The sequence below is a fragment of the Eutrema salsugineum genome, unplaced genomic scaffold, assembly GCF_000478725.1.
Source record: "Eutrema salsugineum unplaced genomic scaffold, Eutsalg1_0 scaffold_6, whole genome shotgun sequence".
Lineage (NCBI taxonomy): Eukaryota > Viridiplantae > Streptophyta > Magnoliopsida > Brassicales > Brassicaceae > Eutrema > Eutrema salsugineum.
Window position 1 is genome coordinate 1,836,231 of NW_006256547.1, and position 22,953 is coordinate 1,859,183.

General features: G+C 35.8%; 4 protein-coding genes across 5 annotated transcripts; 2 read left to right on the forward strand and 2 right to left on the reverse strand.

Annotated features, from left to right (window-relative positions):
* Positions 1 to 4,887: 4,887 nt before the first annotated feature.
* LOC18012744 lies at positions 4,888 to 10,610 on the forward strand. The gene is made up of 3 exons (XM_024151148.1): positions 4,888 to 5,375; positions 5,598 to 5,969; positions 6,060 to 10,610. Exons 1-3 carry the CDS (start codon positions 5,235 to 5,237, stop codon positions 10,371 to 10,373), a joined length of 4,827 nt encoding a protein of 1,608 aa, XP_024006916.1. The 5' UTR covers positions 4,888 to 5,234; the 3' UTR covers positions 10,374 to 10,610.
* A 1-nt stretch (position 10,611) lies between these two features.
* Positions 10,612 to 12,796, reverse strand: LOC18012691 (rac-like GTP-binding protein ARAC10). Of its 2 annotated transcripts, XM_024151149.1 has the most exons (9): positions 12,761 to 12,796; positions 12,533 to 12,659; positions 11,950 to 12,037; positions 11,680 to 11,789; positions 11,503 to 11,566; positions 11,348 to 11,412; positions 11,205 to 11,270; positions 10,999 to 11,111; positions 10,612 to 10,895 (listed from the first exon to the last, which is right to left on the reverse strand). In XM_024151149.1, exons 2-9 carry the CDS (start codon positions 12,635 to 12,637, stop codon positions 10,859 to 10,861), a joined length of 648 nt encoding a protein of 215 aa, XP_024006917.1. In that variant the 5' UTR covers positions 12,638 to 12,659; positions 12,761 to 12,796; the 3' UTR covers positions 10,612 to 10,858. The 2 variants fall into 2 exon arrangements, with proteins under 2 accessions (XP_024006917.1, XP_006394342.1); XM_006394280.2 differs by lacking the exon at positions 12,761 to 12,796 and having other exon boundaries at positions 12,533 to 12,739.
* Positions 12,797 to 15,501: 2,705 nt separating this feature from the next.
* LOC18012048 lies at positions 15,502 to 16,393 on the reverse strand. The gene has a single exon (XM_006394281.2). It carries the CDS (start codon positions 16,344 to 16,346, stop codon positions 15,849 to 15,851), a length of 498 nt encoding a protein of 165 aa, XP_006394343.1. The 5' UTR covers positions 16,347 to 16,393; the 3' UTR covers positions 15,502 to 15,848.
* A 2,950-nt stretch (positions 16,394 to 19,343) lies between these two features.
* Positions 19,344 to 21,416, forward strand: LOC18012548 (bidirectional sugar transporter SWEET5). Its single transcript, XM_006394283.2, has 6 exons — positions 19,344 to 19,635; positions 19,727 to 19,763; positions 19,871 to 20,087; positions 20,395 to 20,556; positions 20,892 to 21,011; positions 21,111 to 21,416. Exons 1-6 carry the CDS (start codon positions 19,593 to 19,595, stop codon positions 21,252 to 21,254), a joined length of 723 nt encoding a protein of 240 aa, XP_006394345.1. The 5' UTR covers positions 19,344 to 19,592; the 3' UTR covers positions 21,255 to 21,416.
* Positions 21,417 to 22,953: the final 1,537 nt, after the last annotated feature.

Consider the following 22,953-nt stretch of genomic DNA (forward strand, 5'->3'; position numbering starts at 1 on the left):
GGATGTGAACAAAGGAAGAGACGAGAGGAATCTTTTCTTCTTTAAATTATGCATTTTTGAAAAGTCGTAGTCTTTTTCTTACTAAGTAAAGTTGTTAAAGTTTTAACCTATCTCTACAAAATTTTGTGAATTAGCTAAAACTTTTCATAATTACGTTGTTGAAATTTGTCAAACAATATTCTTGCATTACATCTTTTGTACTAGTTTGTAAGTGTCGGGTTGTTTATAGTAACAAAACAAAAACAAAAAACTCAAATACGGTAATCTTGGGAATTTTTAACTACCTCCAATGGATTATGATTTTTTTTATAGTGATTGTCTGAAATTCATGACCCATTAAAATTATAATCTGTTTTCATATTCCTAGTTTGTTGTTAATTGTTATTATGCCCAGATTATTTTGATTTCGAGTTGAATACTGGTTTACCAAAAATTCTTAGATCTAAATATCTAACATACACATCTTAGGATAGGAATAAAGTGTATACAGTAGAAAAATCAATAAATTCCTATTGATTGCTATTGACATGGTAGATAGGCATCATTTGAAGTTATCCATGTCTTTTGATTTTATGTTAAGAATACTTATAACTCGATTTTGGAGAATCTTAGTGGTATTGTCCAAATTGCATACATAGGCATAAAATTAGAGATAACGAGCAACGTAGAAAAAATAAGTGTCACGTCCACCTTTTTATTGTAATCCCGTGATCTGTAAACATAAAAAGATCCAACAAAAACAATTATAAAGATAATTCGATATCAAAAAAATGTTTGTATCGAATTTAGTGGGACATGATATATTCCAGTACCGATGGGACTCGAATTTTAATTATGACAAAAACTTCTTGAATAATGAATACAACATAATTAAGATAAACAAGGTTACTATTCAGAGGAGATGTGTTTGTTTTGATTTTCTACATTACAATTATTGTTGCTGAGTACAGTTTAATTAAGAGTCCTAACTCACCGTTTTTATCAAAACACATGATGTGTCGTTTTCAATTAGATTTATGGTAATAACTAGCACAACTGTTTTGAATATAACCTTAGATGTATACTTAATACCTCTTGCCGACAATTTGTAATTTTTGTTTATCTTTGTTCAGAAGATACTACATATTTAAACAGTAAAATAAAAAATTAGTCATGTTTAAACTAATACTTTTCACATATGCATGGACAAACATTTTCAACTGTTGCATCGATCACTACCTGTTTTTTTTTTTTGTTTTTTTTCCTTTTTTTCCTTTTTTTCCTTTTTGATAGTTACCTGTTTCTACTACTCAAAATATAAACATTCAAAGTCTCATGCATGTTTCGTTTAATACGTCTCTTCAAAAATTTATCGATGGTCTTACTCACGTTATCCATGCGAGCCTTTAAGGCAAACACAACATTGAAATTTTGAATGAGATATACATAGATTATTTAAACTACGTCAGGCATATATACAAATAAGTTTCTTTGGTAAAAATGTTAAGATATATACAAATAAGTTTGAATTCAAGGAAATGAAAACTTCGTAATTAATTGATGGCAAACCAGCTAAACTGTTTGAAGGAATTTCGCACGTGATTGAGAATCTGGCTTGGCACATTATATCAAAAAAGAATTACAAGAGTATGGTAATTAGACCATTAACTAGTGAATACAGGTAAAGAGCCACCAATATAAGTAATCGTAAGAGCGAGTTTTCTTAGTGTTTTATAGAAGTATGGAGAATGACCACATAAAAATCATTGAGATTGGAGACTTACGAGTTGTCATCAAGTTGATATTGACGCAATATTCTGAATTTTATATTATTATTACAAATTTACAATTACCTTAGTATTTTCAAAAGCGTTAGGCAATAGACGAGTGTCTAAATAGTAAATATATACGTGGACCCTTTAGGCAAACGAATTTGTTTTTTATAATATATTTTTAATATCTATGTATTCTACAGTATTAGAAAAGAAGAAGTAAAAGATATAGCTTTAGAAATAAAGTTCAGTAAACTTTATATGTAGGAAAAAATTACACTATAAAATATATGAATGAAAATTATAATCTTCTTAGCAAGTGGTTCAATTTGTTTAGAAATTGCTTATGCTTGAAAAAATAGTTTACAAAAATCTCGACTAAATAATTATAGTTCGAGGAATCGGGAGTATTATTGTAAGTGTGAAACCCAGTCAAAACCGGCCTAAAAAGTGTGATACTGATTACAGAATTAAAAAACAAAAGTGTTGTAAGAAATTAAAAGCCGACAAAAAAAAAAGATGAAATAGAAATGAGATAATATTAATATTTAATCAGAAAAGGAGAAAAGTGGGGACTGGGGAGAGGGAGCACATGGGATGGGAGAGAAGCTTTCTGGCGTACTTTTGGGATTTACACAATACACAACTCTCTCATGTGCCCTCCTTTCTCTACTTTTTTCCCCCTACAAACTTTTAAGATTTACAATTTCATCCCAAAAGTATTCATGGCTAACTAACGCGATGGCTTTAATTGATTGATAATATAAGTATTCAACATCAAAATTTTTTTTTCAAAAAAAGGTATACATTGCAACATTGTGAAACATATCCTATTTCTGCGTGGTGAATGGTCAAAAACATATCCTACTCTATTTTTTTTCCTATTTTAATACATAAAAATCTGAACTAGACAACCAAACTCAAAAATATATAAACCAATTTAAATCACAATAATTCATAAAACAACAAAAATATATTAATCACTGAAGCTCGTTTACGAAAATAGTAAACTCTTGAGATTTGTGGCTGAAATGAGGTGCGGATGTAGGATGTAAGCAATAGAGGCATATGCATGATGCCATGGTTGTTGGAGTCTTGGAGATGCAATATAAAAAGATGATTATTTTAGCAAAGATAATAATAAAAAAAAAGTTATGAAAATTCGTAATAATCCAAAATATTATATAGATTTTGATTTATTTTTTTTTTTAAAAAAAAACATTGAGATGGATGTAATGTAACTATCAAAATTTGTTATTAGTAAAAAAAAAGGGAAGTTCGAAAGTGTTACTTTTCTCGATACGCGTTGATAGTTATTCTTACAACACATTTTATATGAGCACGAGTTAGTTTTTGTATTTTACGTTTAAGGAAATAGTAGTATACTCGAGTAAAACTATGTAGGAAGGAATGTCAATTTCTAATTAGCAAGAGAAAGAAAGGTTGGCTCATGGTTGGTTTAGATCTACGAGCCAGCCAGCTCCTGTCTTTCTCTGTTCCCCATACCAATTTTTTAAAAAGTTGTATTGTAGTAACTCCGATCTCACCAACTCAAAAATAAATATGTAATCATATTTTCAATTTTATGACGTGATGTGTAAGTGACGCATAGTTGTTATCTTTCAACCTCCTCTGGTTGTAAACATTTTCTAGTACCATTGAGACCGTCTGGTTATTCTTTATCTGCCTAACATAAAAGGTGCTTTTCGAAAGAGCAAAAAATAAATAGCCAGAAAAGGGGTACTTTTTAGTTTGTGTCGGGCTAGGCCATAGGCCCAAGTTTGCTAAGACCGGGTCTTAAGCCCATTAGGCCATTATGTTTAGGTGAAACTCTGTGTTTAACTCTCGATCCTTGTTGCCTAGTTTTTCAGCTTGTCACGTGCCAGGTATCGCTTAATCTTTCTCCCTCTCTCTCTCTCGAATCTGAAGGTTTCGGTTCTTATAACTTGGAACCTGATTAGATTAAGCCCGTAAAGTTGAAAGATTAAATCGATTTTGATGTGCAATGACTTATGTAAACATCCCAATCAAAACCTCGCAAAAAATATTTTTTGGTAAGTGAAAATAATCCACAGTTTATCATAGGCACGCTAGGATAAACAATAAGTTGTTGAACGCTACAAATTAGCTGTTGAAATTTAACCCGATCAAAAAGTTGGAACAATAGTTTATTTATTCAAAATGGAAACCAGTTGAAAAAACAGGGAACATAAACAATCTACTCAAAAGACTCTTAAGAAATCGCTTTAAGATGGAGAAATTTGGGATAATCGAACAGAGAGGTACAATTGCTAAGAGTAAGCTAATCGAACAGAGAGGTTCTTGAGCCCATTATGTTGCTAAGACCGGTTCTTGAACATGAAACAATTGGACCTCTCTGTTTCTTCATGATGATGTTTTCAGCACAAGTCTCTAACTTGGCTGAGGTATTAGGCACTTGCGTAACTCCCAAAGGCTGTGCTTTAAAAAGTAGAAAATGCTACTTAAAAAAAAAACATGGTTTCAATCTCCTTGTTGGTTCAGGTCGAAGGTGCAGTTGCTGTCTCAAAATCTTGAGATGATCTGCATAATGCTATGTACTAGCTGAAGAACATGTTTAGGAGCAATCGGTGAGTGAAGACAACAATGTCACTGCAAGCGACTCAAATGGCTTCTGACTACTGTGATAGAGTCTTATGTAAAAAGCTAATGTCTGTGTCAAGAGAGACAGACATATTGTTTTATGGTCACTTTGTACTTGATGAAAGTGATTTGACACTGGACAATGTAACGACAAGACTTACACATCATCATTGTTTTGAGAAAAATATATAAAGAAAATTACTTATCCAACTCGAACCAACCCGAAATTTTTAATTTAGAAAATAGAAACGGTAAGAACCAAAAAAAAAAAAGAGAAAGTCAAAAGAGCAGCTATTAACAGGGGAAGGCCAAACTAATACCCACCCGTCACTTCCTTCCACACAAAATGTAAAAAAAAATCTCTCCTTCTCTCTTATGTCACCTGGAAAAAACCGAAAATCCAAATAAAATAAAAGGGAATGCTGCCCGAACTGCCCGACTCCTTCCAAAGAAGTTTCCCCTTTTGCCCCGTTTCTCTCTCTATCTTTTTTTTTTCCGATTTTAATTTTTTTTTTCTTGTTTCTCTCGTTTCGCTGCGCGATTTTTTTATTTATTTTTATTTGTCATAAAAACTCTTTGGCTAGATCGAAAAATAAGGCGGTTTTCGATTTGTGTTTTGGTCTCGCTCTTTACGGATTTTTCGTTCTTCTCGTTCGTGGATCTTCGCGGTTTGGTTGGATCGGGTTACTGGAAAAAAAAAATCCCTAGGAATCTTAAAAAGGGGAGAGATTTCACCGTATTTTCGTCGCGGAATTAGGGTTTTCTCTTAGAGGGAGGATTTGATGGTGAAGGAATTCTGAAGGTTTTGTGAGAGGAGGGTTGTGTATTAATGTTGTTCCAAGGAGAAAATGAAAGAAGGCTATGCATGGGAGGAGGGTTTGTGAGGAGAGCAACAAAGGTCATCGTCGGCGTATGTTTAGAGCTCCTTCGCGTTTAATTGCGAGCTTGGAGGCTGCTGGTTCTTCCTCTCTTTCTCTTTCTTCATCTACTTCGTTTTCTAAGGTAAATCTCGCATCGATTCGGTGTTCTCCATGTCTCAAGGCCGCATTTTTTTCTTTCAATTCTGTGGAAAATGAGTGCCTTTTCTACCTGTTTCTGGCTTCATGGGTTAAAAAATTGGATTTTGAATCCTCGATTTTATCGAAGAATTCACGGAAATGAATGCATTTTCTTGTAAATTCGGCTCGTTTTTGGGTTGATATGTATATTCTTGTGACTCTGCAGGATGGACGCGTAATCAATGTTGGTGACTGTGCTCTCTTTAAACCGCCACAGGATTGTCCACCGTTCATTGGTTTGATTCGTTTGGTTATTCCTGAAAAAGAAGGCAAGTTAAAGCTGCGTGTGAATTGGCTGTATCGACCTGCAGAGTTAAAACTTGGCAAAGGCATCCTTTTGGAGGCTCAGCCGAACGAAATCTTTTATTCCTTTCACGAGGATGAGATACCGGCTGCATCCTTACTGCATCCGTGTAAAGTTACCTTTCTTCCTAGAGGCGTTGAACTGCCATCTGGAATCTCTTCTTTCGTGTGTTGGCGAGTTTATGATGTTATGAACGAGTCTATTTGGTGGCTGACTGATCAAGACTATACCGATGTGAGTTTATTATCATTACGAATGATCACGTGTTGTTTAAATCTGTTTCTTACTTTGGTAGCTGATTCTTTTTTGTTTTCTCTTCTGTAGGAACGACAACAAGAAGTAGATAAGTTATTGTGTAAGACTCGTTCCGAGATGCATACCACATTACAGCAGGGTGGTCGTTCTCCTAGGTCAATGAATAGTCCAACAACATCACAAGTGAAAGCCGGAACAGACGGCATGCAGAACAACAGCTCTTTTTCTTCACAGGGTAAGGGAAGGAAGAGAGAGCATGCTGATCAGGGTTCCGAATCTGTGAAACGGGAACGTCCAAGTCGGATAGATGAAAGTGGTTCTGGTTTCCTAAGAACAGAAAGCAGCTTAAAATCTGAGATCGCAAAAATTACGGAAAAAGGCAGGCTAGTGGATTCTGAAGGGGTTGAGAGATTGGTACAGCTCATGCTGCCTGAGAGAAATGAGAAGAAAATAGACTTGATTGGCCGATCAATTCTTGCAAGTGTTGTAGCAGCAACAGACAAGTTTGATTGCCTCAGTCGTTTTGTCCAGCTCAGGGGATTACCTGTTTTTGATGAGTGGCTACAGGAAATTCATAAAGGGAAAGTTGGGGATGCGAGCAGTCCCAAAGACAATGATAGATCAGTGGACGATTTTCTCTTGATCTTACTTCGAGCTCTTGACAAGCTGCCTGTGAATCTCAACGCTCTTCAGACTTGTAACATTGGAAAGTCTGTTAATCATTTGCGATCACATAAGAACTCAGAAATCGGGAAAAAGGCAAGGAGCTTGGTTGATACATGGAAGAAACGTGTTGAGGCAGAAATGGATGCAAAGTCTGTATCCAATCAGGGTGCATCTTGGCCTGGAAGACCTCGTCAGTCTGAAGTTTCTCAAGGTGGTAGACATTCAGGTGTATCCACTGATGTAACCAAGACTTCAGTATCACATCTACATCCTTCTAAGTCTGTGTCCGTCAAAATACCGTCAGAGAACAGCATAAAGTCTGCAACCACATCTCCAAGTTCTACTAGATCAGCCCCATCACTTGGAACAGGCGTTGCTGTTGTTAGTGATGGGCAGCAAAGAAATACTGGTGCACTCCACAGAGAAGTTGGGCTGAGCAGGAGCTTCTCATCACAAAGAACTGCAGCTTCTGAGAAAGTATCTCAATCTACTATGACACCTGAAAAGGCTCTTGACGTACCTATGGCTGAAGGTTGCAGTAATAAGTTGATCGTAAAGCTGCCAAAACGTGGTCGCAGTCCGGCACAGAGTGTTAGTGGAGGTTCCTTTGAGGACCCTGCAGCAGGTAATAGCAGAGCTCCATCACCTGTTCCTTCGGAGAAATATGATCAGTTAGACCGGAACGTGAAAGAAATGAATGATACATCTCGAGCTAATAATTTTAGCCCTGATGCTAACACTGAGTCTTCGCAAAACAATAATCTAAAAAATCTATCGACAGTTTCAGATGAGGTAGCTGGTTCCCCTTCTGTTAATGCTGGGGATGAGCACGGCAAGGCTGGTAATGATTCTAGTAAAGTAGCAGAAATTGTCAAACCCACTTCTCCTACGTTAGGAGATGAAGTCAAAACTGAAAAAAGGCATGGTGGATCGCACAGCTCAATGAATGCCTTGATAGAAAGTTGTGTAAGGGACTCTGAGGCAAATGCATGTATGGCTGGTGCGGATGATGTTGGAATGAATCTTCTAGCTACTGTAGCTGCGGATGAAATGTCCAAATCCCCTGTTGCATCACCCTCTGTATCCCGGGTTTCAGATTCCTTGATGAATGATAATTCCATGTCAGAGAACCATACAACACAAATCACAAATTCTTTGGATGGCTTGCCTAGCGAGCAAGCTGATGCTGTTGCCAAGGATCCCTCCATTGTTGACAATGAGCAACATATCAGTAGTAGTGGTGAGCAATTGGCGGCTTTAGAGAATGTGCATGATTCTAAGCTGGGAGATATTGATGAGAACTCCGATTCAGAAATAGAAGAATTGCAAAGGTTGGTGGATCAGTGCCTAGAGAGTAATGAAAATTCAGATGATGTTGCTCCAACTGCTGTGCCCACATCAGGCATTGAGGAAAATATGTCTGATGATAGTGATAGTGGGGTAGGTAGTGACCTAAAGACTGATGTTACTTCAGAGACAGATCAAGTGGGAGATACAATAAAAAGGTCAGGAAACTCTGTCTTGAGCGAATGTAAAGCCACTGGCATAAGTCAAAATGCAGATTCTTTGACTGCTGAACATTCACACTTGGATGTTGTTGGTGATGGTAAGAATGAAGAGAAACCAGTGAGGTCTGACCTAGTGAATGATATGCGTGCAGCGGTATCAGCATTGTCAGAGGTTGTCAACGGTATGAAAACTTTATTTGTTGATAGATCGGTGACTGGAAAAATGTCTGATGCTAATGATTGTGGAATACTTAACGATCGAAACGCTGACGTTACATCTGTGTCAGATCCGGTTTCAGATACAGTTGAGAGGGTGGAAACCTCTGTGCCAGCTGAATGCAAAGGCATCGATTTAGGTCTTAAAGCAGATTCTCTGGCTGTTGCCAATTCGCCCTCAGATGTCGTAGGTGAGAACAAGAAAGAGCAGAAACCCCAGGTAGTCTTGAGTTCTGAGTTAGTTAAAAAAATGGGTGAAGATATACCAGTTTCTACTGGGTTCTCCAAGGGCATGGCTGCGTATGTGGATGTATTTGTAACAGAAAAAATCAATGATAGTGAGAGTAATCATATAAACCAAACAGATAATAAGAAGAACAAGCGTGTGACAGCTCATCTAGACTCATCTGCAGCTAACGGTGAAGTTGAATATGTAGAGGCGTCTCTAAAGAGTATTGAGGCTGATAAACCGTGCGCCACTGCGTTAGGTTCTCAAGAAGTATTACCTGCAGAAGATTGTAGGAGACCTAATGGGTTTAGAGTGAGTGGTGCTGATGGAGATGAAGCTGAGGAATGTACATCTGTTGCCAGAGATGTTCCTTCAGTTCCAGCTTCAGGAGGGTCAGAGATGGATGCCAGAGTTGAATTTGACTTAAATGAAGGTTTTAACGGGGAGGATGCACGAAACGGGAATTCAAATAACTTCTCTGGATCTTTGTCTTTGACACCTTCTCACTTACAATCCAGTCGAATTCCTGCATCCATTACTGTTGCTGCTGCTGCAAAGGGTGCATTTGTTCCACGTGACGATTTGTTGAGAAATAAAGCAACTGTTGGCTGGAGAGGATCTGCGGCCACTAGCGCCTTCCGGCCAGCTGAGCCAAGAAAAGTCCAGGAGGTGGTGCCACGAAGCATGAATACCGTGTCTTCCTCTGATGCTTCTACAAGCGCTGGCAAGCAGACGAAGACGTTCTTGGACTTTGACCTAAATGTACCCGATGAGAGAGGTCTTGAAGATCTGGCTTCCCAAAGATCTACCAATCCCACAAATTCCTCTGGTGGACTGGATCTTGATCTAAACAGACTTGATGATCCAACTGATATGAGTAATCATACAATAAGCAGTGGTCATCGGGGAGACTCATCTTTTCAGCAGGCAAACCTATCTTCTGGTGGTCGTAGAGATTTTGATTTAAATGATGGGCCCGCTGTTGATGATGCGAATGTTGAGTCATCTATGGTGTTTAGCCAACATTCCCGAAGTGGCTTGACTTCACAGCCAATGATCTCTGGAATAAGAATGAATGCTGAGAATATGGCGGCTGGCTTTTCATCTTGGTTTCCTGCTGCTAACAATTATTCGGCAATGAGTATTCCTCAAGTCTTGCCTGAACGAGGTGATCAGCCCTTTCCGGTTATTACCAGCAATGGACCGCAAAGAATGGTGGGTCCATCATCAGGAGTTTCCTCATTTACACCTGATATGTACAGAGGCCCAGTTTTACTGTCTTCTCCAGCAGTTTCATTCCCGCCCACAGCATTTCAGTATCCCGGATTTCCTTTTGGAACCAGCTTTCCTCTTTCCTCAGCAAATTTTTCAGGTGCTTCGGCACCATACATGGACTCCTCATCAAGTGGCAGGCTTTGCTTCCCTCCTGGCAACTCTCAAATATTAGGTCCAGGAGTTGCCATCCCTTCTAATTATCCAAGGCCTTACGTCGTTAACCTCCCAAATGGTAGTAGCAATGGTGGAGTTTCGGACAACAACAATGCAAAATGGTTTAGATCTGGTCTTGATTTAAACTCCGGACCAGGAGGGCATGAAACTGATGGCAGAGATGAAGCAACACTTGTACAAAGACAAATATCTTCCTCTAGTTCTATACCGTTGAAAGATGATCAAGCAAGAATGTATCAAATGTCAGGTGGTGCTCTCAAGAGGAAGGAACCAGACGGTGGATGGGATGGATATAAGCAATCCTCATGGCAATAACTAACCTCAGAATCTCTTTGTAGGCCGCCGCACTAAGCCTGTAAGCATCTTGAAGCATATTTCATTACAGAAACTAAACTCTCTTTTAAGGAAAAAAAGTAAATGGTGCTGGTCTGAAATTATTATTGGTATGAGATAGAGAGATAAAATCTGCCATTGTATTATATAGTCAGTAATGTGCTGTAGATGATTCTACTTGCGGTAGTTATGGTTGAACAAGTGATCCATGTTTTCGTTCTTTTATTCTCTGTTACAACAAAATGGATAAATATATTGCAATAACATGTTTGAAACAATTAAACATAGTTGAGTTAATAAAAAGCTCTCTATCACGCTCTCTCTCTCTCTGTCTCTTCAAGGTAAACTATTGATTGATTAGAGGCTACTAATCTCTTCCATGATTCCATCTATATATGTAATTCTCTCATTTATCAAACAAACGCAAAAGTGGAATATAAAATCATCAGACAATGTCGAGGCCATCATCAATGCCGAGTTACTATCCTCCCACAGAGAACATTTCTGCCAAAAAAAAGAAAGAAAAAAGAAAGAAGTTAATATCAGTATCCTTGATAGGAATCTAGAAGCAGAGTTTGAGAAGATTTATATAAATACATATACTCACGATAAACACCCGTGATTCGACTTCTGTTTCTTCTTTTTCTTGGCCTTCTCCTTTTGTTTAACCAGCGGTTTGATTACTTCCTTGATCGCTGAATCAAAAACTGCTTTCACATTCTGCAAAATGTAAACTTTCAACGCTTTGTCAATCCGAAGAGAAGAGTTGTCTAATTTTATGTAAGGATGTTTCAGTGTAAAGGTATATTATACCTGTTGAGTTTTTGAGCTACATTCAATGTAATATGTCGCGCCAATTAGCTTACGCAATTCCTCCCCCTGTCACATCGAAATGTTTATTCATATGAAATCTAGAGTCTTAGTCTATGGCATCAAAATGGCTCCTGAAATCAAACCTGTGCAGTAGTTACAGGGGATAGTCCAGGATGGTCAGCCAAATAATGCTTATCTTCACGGAGATCTACATCAATGTTATAAGAATCATAACTATGTAGTAGAATATATGAATGGTTAAGAGGAATCTGTTGCTAAATGCTCATCGGTTACTCACCTAATTTGGTACCGACAAGGACTAGGGGAACTCCTGGAGCAAAGTGTTGGAGTTCAGGGATCCACTGAACTCAACAAGAAGAGTCATATAACATTAGAAATAACTCGATACTGACAATTTGGATTTCTTATCGTCTTCAACATAAGAGAAAATGATGAATCACTTTTCCAATCAAACCTTTTTAAAAACATTCTCGTAGCTAGCTCGGCTGACCAAGGAGAAAGACAAGACGAAAACATCTGCTCCTCTGTAACTTAAAGGCCTTAATCTGTTATAGTCTTCTTGCCCTACAAACAAAACAAACCCAGCCAAAGAAAAAAAGAAGGTAAGCTCAAAGAGCAAAAGCCACCTGAACAATCTTCAAACATAAAACAGATTTGTCTATTATGCAACAATCTCAAATAAGCTAAATTAAACAACTTGACATATGTATATGAGTGTTCATACCAGCAGTGTCCCATAGACCTAAATTCACAGTGGTGCCTTCAACTACAACATTTGCACTAAAGTTGTCAAAAACTGTTGGTATGTAGTCCTGTTACAAAACCATCAAATCAATCCATAGATTGAATAGATCAAATCAGCGAGATATAACGTATGTAAGCGTATATATATTATCATAAGATTATCAAATAAAGAAAATCTGAAGATTCCAGGATATTTTTGGAGAAAGAGATAACACAAAGCTGGACTACACACAAAAAAAGCTGCAAAAATCCAGATGCGCCACACATACATAATAAAACCTGAGAAAAGGGAAGTAAATTTAAAAAAAAAAAAAAAATTCTCCGAGAATGGATCTTGTCTCATGCACAATCCCTAGAAAAAGGAGCTACCTTTGAATTACCCAGATAGATTCTAAGAACCTTTAAGACAAGGACAACTAAAATTCGAAAGGCCCAGTTAGATTTTCAGCAAATTGGAGATACTTGAACTGAGAAAAAATTGGAAATTTCAAGCTAAATCTGAGAAACACAGATGGGAATCCTGATCAAAATTTCAGAAAGGGAGAGAGAAGTTATTAGCTCACAGTAGGGAATTTGTTGCTGGTGTAGCAGATAAGCATACAAGTTTTACCAACAGCACCATCACCAACAGTCACACATTTGATAAACTTTGAAGCACTTGAAGCCATTAATCTCAACACACATACAAAGCTTAACAAAGAGCAAACAATAAGAGAAGACGAAAATAAAAGAGAAAGAGAGAGAGAGAGAGAGAGAGAGAGAGAGAGAGAGAGAGAGAGAGAAGTGATTACTTTGAGAGAGGAGTAAAAAAAATAAACGCACAGTAGAACATAGAAGGCAGGGTTTGTTGCACAAATTTATGGCTTTTTTTTCATTTTCCCACTTTTTTTCTTTTCTTTTGTTTACACTTTTCAATATTTCCAAAAAAAATATATAATTTGTTAATTGGTGTTTGTTGGCTTGTTTTTTGGTTTTGAAGATAGAAGGAGCGGTGGTGACTCACATGATCCATCTTCCCCGCTTTTCCTTTTCCAAATTCTTACTTCATTTATTACCCCCTACCGAGCAAATTTGTATTGGAATTTGCTAAACGGTTTTTACTTCATTTAGTACTTGTGAGAGATTTAGATTTAAAACTTTATTTTGTAACATTTGAACAAATTTTTAAAAATAATCGGATTCAGTGTTTTATCACAGTTTTACTGGAATAAAAGAAAACTGAATTAATCTGTATTTTTAGTGAATAAATATAATTTCTTTATTTGGGTTCGATTAAATTAAATTGAATTCGACACTCAAGAAACCAAAAATATTAGTTGATTAGGGAAAAATCAATAATACTCTTAGATGTACTACATGTTTCGAATTCGAATCCATATTTGTCTTTTGTTTTGGGTCTACATTAAATAAATATATACTATTAATACTGATTTCGAGTGACTGAGTGATAACTACGTACAATACATTTACTGTGCCACAGTATTAAACATCAACTATAGAAATCCAAATGTATAACGAAATTAACTATTCGGCAAGTTAATAATAGTCACGTTCAGCAACAGTGACAAGTGAAGATGGGTGATATCACATATGTATACATTAACATGTACTGTCGAATACATGTTTTTGCTATTTTTGGTTTTTCTCTACTTATAAAATAATATTGAGCATGACTTACTACGGCTACGCAGAAATATAATACGATATAAACTAAATTAGAAGAACAAATCGATAGAAAAACCACTGAAACCAACATTTCAACAAACACACACATATATATATATAGTTTTGTCAACAACAAATATTTAATAAGTAAGATATAGAGTAAGAAAACATAGAAAACAAATACAAATAGTGTTTCTAAACTTATAATTTATATTAGGATATTCATGATTTATTGTACTTGAATAAAATGGCCTCTTAGGTGGACCTACATTTCAAAAACTTATCATCGAAATTACTCAATCATGTAAAATCGGCCAACAAGAGTTTCGTTGGCAACAACCAACAATAAAAATTCCCAATATTCACAAAGGATCATAGCAACTTTTATATATTAAAATCGAACATTCTTACCAAATAATCCCAAAACTTTGCGAGGACAACTACCAAAAGCCGTAGATAAATGATTAACAAAGTTATATAACATAAGTTAAGTTTTGGAGTAATACCTACGACAGTATCGGCGCAACCACCATACATATGAAAATGCAAAAGGTATGTTAACTAGAGAGGTGTTCACAGAGAGGACCACGGGGCTTATTTCTCTCTAGTCTAAAGGTGTATTATTTTTACAAGTTATTCCCCACCAAAAACGTCCAAAAATATATTAATTAAAAAGTAGCTGATTAATAATACAGTATAATGACAAAAATATGGAATAGATATTACTAACGTTTATTTAACATTAATATTTATTATGCAATCAAACACACAAGTATAAATGAATATTTTACTTCGATTTTTATACTATTATTGTTTTTTTGGTTTTACATAACTGACTATTGTAACAATGTATATCAGTTTTTGTTTGTGTATAGAATTATATATATATATATATATATTATTTTTTTTATTTATCAGAGAAGTGTTTTTCTTGCATTATCCCATAAACTCACAGTATCCTGGCCGTATGTAGTTTATCAACAAGCTTCGGTCTCTTAAGGAAGATTAGTAGAGATAGAACACGAAAATATATGTATGTCGTGCTTGTGTAAGGATAACGTCATTTAAAAGAAACAAGAGTAAACGATAAGTCGATAACTGTTCTTTTTTTTTTTGTTACAAAGTAATTAAAGAAAATGGAAATTAAGTGAGGGCTGAAAAGAAAAGTAATGGTGGAGGTAGACTAAGAATAGGTTATCAAAAAGGTAAACTAAGAATAACACAAAAACAAACAAAAAAAACATTTGATGCAGGTTAAAGTCCCACACATTTTGATTTAAAGAGATGTCAAAAGAAAATGTTTCCATACACAAGATTGTAGACATAATTAACATGGAATACTCTTTCCAAATAAAACCATATAGTTTTGTAAGATTTAAATAATAGTGCAATGGGCTGATAACTCAATATGGGCCGCTTTTAAATATCTATGATGGAACATAAAATCTCTCTTGGATCCGAAACAACCCGACCTGCCCGAAACGACCCGACCGGCGTATTAATGATAGCCAATCATAATCCTTGAAATGAATTTTTTGTTTTTTTAAGGAAGTAGGTTTTGGAACGAGAGCAGAGAATATACAATTGACTACAAGTTGTAGTCCATAACCAATCAGAATCCTCTACCGTCCGATTGCTTTGCGGGTTCAGTTTATCCATATGGAGGGAGACGATATTGATCATTGATTTCTGAAATTCTTAATCACCTTCTTTTTACTAGTAGACAATATTATCATTTACCATTTCATAAGTTTCCCACCAGGAACTAGATTAAACAAAATTACAAAACCTGACTATTTTTTTTTTTGTTTTGAATAACAAGGGTTTTGAAGTTTCTGAATGGAATCCAATCACAAATCATGCCAAGCAACTAAATATATAATTAATTGTTTTAAATCAAATGATTAACTTAAATCCTAGCTTCCACACATGCTGTACAGCTAATTTACATCATTATACATATCAGCAATTTCAAAATTATAATATCCCCCAAAAATGAAACAAAATATTGCCAGAAAACGTCTTTGAAAGAGAAAAAAATCGATGATGATAAATAAATAATAATTCAAAGTTGATAGTCGTATTTTAATTATAAACAGAATAAAGAGGAAACGCAATTAACGCGACAGACCCCCCAAAACGTAAACAGTCAACCACTTGACAGCCTTTCCGCCGCCGCCGCCAGTAACGCAAACGCGTTCGTACACGCGCCCACTAACTTTCCAATATCTCGTTTCGCGGCGTCAACGCAGACGAAGACGGCGGCGAAATCGCCGGGGGTTTAGCTGAGGAGACCGGAACAGAAGCGTAGCGAGTGGAGAAGCTTCGGAATCCGCCCAACCCGACGTATTCGTCTTCGTCGTCGTCGTCGAAATTTAGCGAGTAACTCAAAGGATCGTATTGGAATTTCTCGCTTGCGTCCCAATCGCGACCGCGCCGTGGATCGCGATTGAATCGCCGTATGAAAGTCTTCCACCGTGGACCAGCTACGATTTCAGACCACTCTCGGATCTTCAGAGCCGCCCGTTTCCACCACCGTGGCTCGTCTCCGTGGTCGCCGCTTTGATTATCATCGACGGTGCGGATTCGTCCCCAGGAGGAGTATCCAACGGCGGTGGAGCTTCTAGACCGGAAGCTGGGGAAACATGAGCAGCAACGTGGATCGTACCGGGTTTCCGGATCTTGGGTTGGGTCCGATTGCACAAGTTCCATGGCCAAAACTGAGAGAGGATTTTTGGTCAATAGTTGTGAAATTGAAATTGATTGAGGTTTTAGCTGTAAACGTACCTATTGGAACTATTTATATACTTGTTTTTTTTATGCATATAATATATAGTTTTTTAAAGGATAGAAGCTAATTATTATTTTATATATAAGTTTGTTTTTCGAATTCATCGAAATTTGATCTAATGTGTGATACAGGTCACTGAATCATGTTTAACAATAATTTCGAATCTTTAATTGGTGACTAACATCTTTTATATTATTAAGGATATACAGTACGATGTTACAAAATACAAACTTTCAACAATCAGCACGATGATATTTCAAAATGTAAAATGGCAACACATGTCTGTATCCATAACTTCCAAATAGTATAATGAAAATATACAAAATTTATATGCATTTTCTTATTTACTGGATTTTCTAACAAAATATTTTAAATTTTAAGTAATATTTATTTTTTCTTCCACTTGGGACGAACAGTGCAGAAAAAAACGGGTCCTACGGTAGGAGAATATTCATATGGATGTTTTCATAAAAGAAAGTAAGAAACGATAGGATTTTGACCAAAATTCTTTTCTGAAGTTTGTTTTAGATGTCGATCCCCCAAAAAAAAGTAACCTTTATTTGATGAATAAATATGTGAACAAATAAACAGTGATTCTGCAAGAGGTGGATTCGAAATACATGGAACTAAAAACTCAAACACTTAATCAGTTAAATGGTCTTTGTGATAAATATTACATGAAAACATCTGCAATCTTGTTTTGCTTGGGATCATAATAGCAGACGTAGAAACGTCGAGGAGATTTCAAATTCAATGTCGTGGGCATGATCACAATCTCACCATTAGGAGTGACACCAGCGATGCAAAGTCTATCTCCTAGACTTTTTAATATAGAACAAGGCAGTGACAACACAATCTTAGACCATTCTTGTAATTTCTTGCTATGATGATGATGATGATCTTCCATAATCCACATCTCTGCACAATCGTCGTCGTTGGTGTAACTTATGCATCCTAATTTCCCTTTGTAATTTACCAAAGTCAGTTCCCACAACTGATTCATCTGCAGAGTTATGGGCATCTGGATACGATCAAATCTTTGGCAGCTAATGTCGAACCACGCTAGTTCATTATATTGATCATCCATACTCCCATGTAGTAGATTTTGAAACATTGGCTTAGGGCCAATTTTTTTAACATTTTAAAAAGCCTATTTATTTTTACCAAAAGATCAAACATATCATGATTTGAAAGGTATATATATACTTGTAAAGCTTAAAAATAGATACTGTTTGCATATTTCAACATAGTTTCTGTGATTTTATCATATAAAAAATAGTTAAAAACAAAATTAAAATTAGTAAAAGATGTTAAATCTCTACAAAATGGTGTTTTTTAATATTTTCTCATATTTTTTTTTGTTTTTCTGAAAAATTGTTTAGGGCTTCAGTTAATGTGGGCAAGGGTTCTGCTTGGATGTCAAGGTTTCTCCACTGCTGCTTTTTTGGACCTCCCAATAACGTGAAAACATGTTTTTCAACCGGATCATACCCGAAAAAATCATCACAGGATTTGCTGTATTTATCGCAAAATATCTCCGCTACTCCCGGATACACCGTGGCAGGGTCTTGAATATCACCCGAAACACAGATAATAAGTGCACGAATGTATTGATACTCAAAATCGCAACTTAACCTACGAGTTAATGCGGATATGAATTTGTTGTAATTAGTGATCATAGGATAAGTAGAGGACGAGAATGATGAAGATTGGTGCAACCAATGGGGGAAGATTACGAGTAGAAGCGGCTGAGCAAAAGAAGACCGAGTCTCGAGATGACCATTGCTTCGATACGCACTGGAACCTCACAAGTGACTTCACCGGAAGTCTCGAGAGTATATCCACCTTTAGATCCAAAGGGATATGGATACCGTTTGGCTTTTTTTCGATCTCGCTGTGATGTTGTCGTTTTGGAGATCGTGAGGTCTTCTTCTCTTGCATTACTCTCTTCATGGTGTCTGTTTTGTGTTTTGTGGAATATTTTTTTGATCAAGCATATCGTGTGGATCTTATAAACGAGGAAAACAATCTCTTTATATAATGATGTTTCAAACGATTAGATTCGTGTTTAATAATTTTTTTGACATATAATATTATTATTAAGAGAGTTTTTTATAATTCTTTCCTAATTTTAAAAGGTAAAGTTATTAAACAAAAAGGGAAAAATAAAAAATTTAAATTTATCCTTAAAGCCAAAATTAATAAAAAGGTTAAAATTCTATATTCATCATAAAAAGTTAATAAAAATCGTTTCCAAATTTTAAATAGTAAAGATACTAAAAAAAAAAGATAATTATCTCTAAGAGTAATATTTATCACTTTGTATAGTTGTCTTGAAGAAATTAACAGTTCTTAGTCATTAAAATGTTTAATAAGCTTCCTTGAAGACAAAAAAAAAGGTCAATTAAAAAGTTAACCCAAACAAAATCACCTTCAGAAACACAAGTAATTAAACAACTAATCTTTCTCTATGCATGCATGTGGCGTCCAAATAAGCCGTTAAAAAACCAAAAAATTAAACTGAGTTTAAATAAGCTATATGTAAATTTTTTAAGTATCATAAAGAAAGTTATAAGAAAAGCCACGCATTTGCATGGGTACTCATCGATCTAGTTGAGAACAATAGTACTAGTTAGTGTATATGTGTATTTATCAATTATGTTGGAGAAAAGAGAGAGAGAGAAGGTGTGAATTAAAGCGAGTGAAGAGCCGGGTGTTTCTCATGCATGGCGTACGAGCGGAGTCAACGGTTTCATGGCTCAAATGTTAAACACGTGTCACGCATTTGTTACTCCACCCAGATTCTGCTGATTCAGAGTCTCCCTATTAAAATCCAAATGTTCTTTTTGTTGATAAACAGAAACCAAAAATAATCCCTACACCAACAAAACCAAAAAAAAAAAATTAACAAAAACAAGAACCCAGAAACCATACATAAAAAAAATATAACTGTTACATCAAACAAACAAAACTGATCACAAATCAGAAACAAAAGACACTAGAGAAAAATATATAAAAAGAAAATCGAACCATCGAGAAAGGAGATTCGAGTTATTCCTAATACTTTTTGTTTTTTTCATTCTCAATTTTCATTCTCTAAAAATATACTTAATTAGACCTTCGAGGAAATCTGTAAAAGACAAGAATTCTACGAGATTCAAAGCAAAATGACGGACGCCCACACTGCCAGGACGATCGTCGGAATCATCGGTAATTCAACAAAACCTTGTTAATTAATCAATGGGATTTTTGTATTTAAGCATTATTAAATGTCTTGATTTCTTTTTGGTTATATGTTCAGGAAACGTGATATCTTTCGGCTTGTTCTGCGCTCCAATGTAAGACACATACTATTAGATCTTTTTGTTGTTGTTTCATATGTTGCAGTTAAATTAATGCATGGGATGATATGTATATATATGTGTGGATATAAATGATTATGCAGACCAACGATGCTGAAGATATGGAAGATGAAATCGGTGTCGGAATTTAAGCCAGATCCGTACGTAGCTACGGTTTTAAACTGCATGATGTGGACTTTCTACGGAATGCCTTTCGTCCAACCCGACAGTCTCCTCGTAATCACCATTAATGGAACTGGTCTTTTCTTGGAACTCGTTTACGTCTCCATCTTCTTCATCTTCGCTACCTCGTCTGTTCGCGTAAGCTTTTTTAATCCCCTCTCCCCATAGTGAATTATTAGCACGCATGCACGATAATCACGATCGATATAATGCGTTATTCTTTTCTTTGTAGCCATCCAGTTTCATGTTAATTAGTCTCAACTCCCGTCATCTTTGTACTCTAATCGTGATCTCTTGAAAACGTGACTCTCCCAATTTGGTTTGTAGTATAAAGTTTTTGACTTGTATAACTTTTGCATATAATAGAAGATCTCTAGGTAGATTTGATCAGATGGTTTACTTTTACTTCATGATATGCGTATTAAATTTGATGATTGTTATACAGAGAAAGATCACGATAGCTATGGTGATCGAGATGATATTCATGGCGGTGGTGATCTTCTGCACATTGTATTTTTTGCATACAACAAAACAGAGATCTATGCTTATTGGGATCTTGTGCATTATTTTCAATGTTATCATGTATGCTGCTCCTTTAACCGTCATGGTATGCTCTATTCTCTTCCTCATTTCTCCTTATTATTAATTAACTTGGTATATATCCAACGTGCGAATGGTTTAACTTGACCAGAATAAGCCTTATCAGATTTGAATTTCAATCATCACATCGCTAAAAACTAGCTAGCAGCCTAGCATGCATGATTTATATATATGAGTCAATTGAATTTATTTCGAAATCTTGTAACTGGTTTCATCATGAACAAACCTCGAGACTAATCACGGATATGCAAGAATGGATATTTTTTATTGCATATTTTTTTTTATTTCTCTCATTGTTGTCTTGTGAACTAACATTTAATGGGTTTCATTTATGTGGAACAGAAACTTGTGATAAAGACAAAGAGCGTGAAGTACATGCCGTTCTTCCTGTCACTAGCCAACTTCATGAACGGCGTCGTTTGGGTCGTTTATGCATGTCTTAAATTCGACCCCTATATTTTGGTAAACTTCAATCATCACCCCATAATTCTCAACTCAATCAAGATACATATTAGTATATTTTACAAAACCCTAATATATTGAGTTATTTCATGAAAACAGATTCCAAATGGTCTTGGATCCCTATCAGGAATAATCCAACTTATATTATACGTAACTTACTATAAAACAACTAACTGGAACGATGAAGATGACGATAAAGAAAAGCGCTATTCTAATGCTGAGGTCGAGCTTGGCCGAGCTTGACAGTTGCAGCTATGGCTTATGGGTCGCACTTTTTTCTTCCTTTTATTTTTGTTTTACAAAAGTATCATCATCGTCGACTGGTAATTACCAGCTTCATCGTTAGGTTAAGATAGATTCAGAAGAGATGTCTATGTGAAGAAGAAGAAAAAATCTAAGTTATAAAGTTTTCTTGAGTAGAAAGAAAGAGGTTTCACATATTTGTTGAAATGATTATAACTTTCGAAAGTTGAATCTATGTAATTTGTTACACTTATAGTTTTGATCAAAATCTTATTAGATTATTCTATAACATTTTTTTGGAATAAGAAAAAAAAAAACAAAATCGTCCATTAGAGCATCTATAATGGTGAACTTTTTATGGAGTTTACCTCAAAATTTTTATTAATTAAATTTTGAGAAGAGAGAGAATGTAAAAGAAGAGAGAAAATCGAAGAAAAGAAGAAGAGAAGAGAGAGAAAGAGAGAGAAAGAGAAAGAGAGAGAAAGAGAAAGAAGATGGAAGAGCAAAAAGCTCAGCCAATAAAATTATGCCACGTCGCGTGAACCTCTTCTTAAAATCGATTCTAAAAACTCTAAATTAAGACACATTTTATAAATATTGAGTTTTATTCACTTATTTTTAATGACAAAATCCATGAACTTTTGATGTTCTTAAAACCTCCATTACAAATGGTCTTACTATTGATGTTAAGAACAGAGGTTCTCTTGTTTTAGGTTTGTTTGCTTCTGGCAAGAGTTAAAAAATATAAACCTGCTGCAATCTAAGATCATGTTTATCGCCAGTTTCTAATTGGGTTTCTGGGGCATTAATGGCCCAAAAGAAAATCAAAAATGGTTTTTATTAGGAGGATCGATCCCTAATTAGGGACCATAAAGGATCGATCCTTGAGCATACGTGGCAAGATTTGGTTGGTCAACGAAATTATGGGGAGAGAGAATTTTTTTTTCGACCAAAAAATCCATCGTCGACCAAATCGCCTTCTTCACCCAAAATCGCCTTCTCCGTTGTTATGCCTGAATCTGTGTCTTTTCTGATCTAAGGGATGCCTGCCGGAGCCAAGAGAACTCTCCGACGACCTTCAGATAAGTGAATCCTTCTCTCTATCATGTCTTGTCGATTTCTTTGGTTATCTCCTTCTCCGTGTTTTTTTTTGTTAATTAAGAATTTGTGGCATGAAATCGATCGAATTTGTTGTCTGTATAATATCTCGTTGATTGGCTGTGGTGCCCCCAAACTCAACCCTCTATTACGAGATTGACCTTGTGGCTTTCGACAAAGTTAGTAAACAGTTTTGGTTGTTTACGCCCATTAACAATTCAGCGATTAAAGAAATATTAGGTGTCCAACACTTGCTTCTCACTTGAGCTTTTAGGAAAAAGAATCATGGGACATGAACACGGAGGAGAAGATTGAAGCTGCTGGTAAGAAGAAGGAAGAAGGAAACTCCAAGTTCAAAGCAGGCAAGTAATTAAAAGTGTTGAAGGTGGTGTGTAATCTAAATGACGCAGCCTGCAAACTGAAGCTGAAAGAGTACAAGCAGGCTGAGAAACTATGCACAAAGGTAACTAATTTGTGGCTAAGACTACATATCTTTTAATGTGGGTTTAAAAGCTTGGATGAACAAGAATGATGGTAATAATGGTGGTTTCGATGTTTTAGATATTAGAGCTTGAAAGCACCAATGTGAAGGCTTTATACA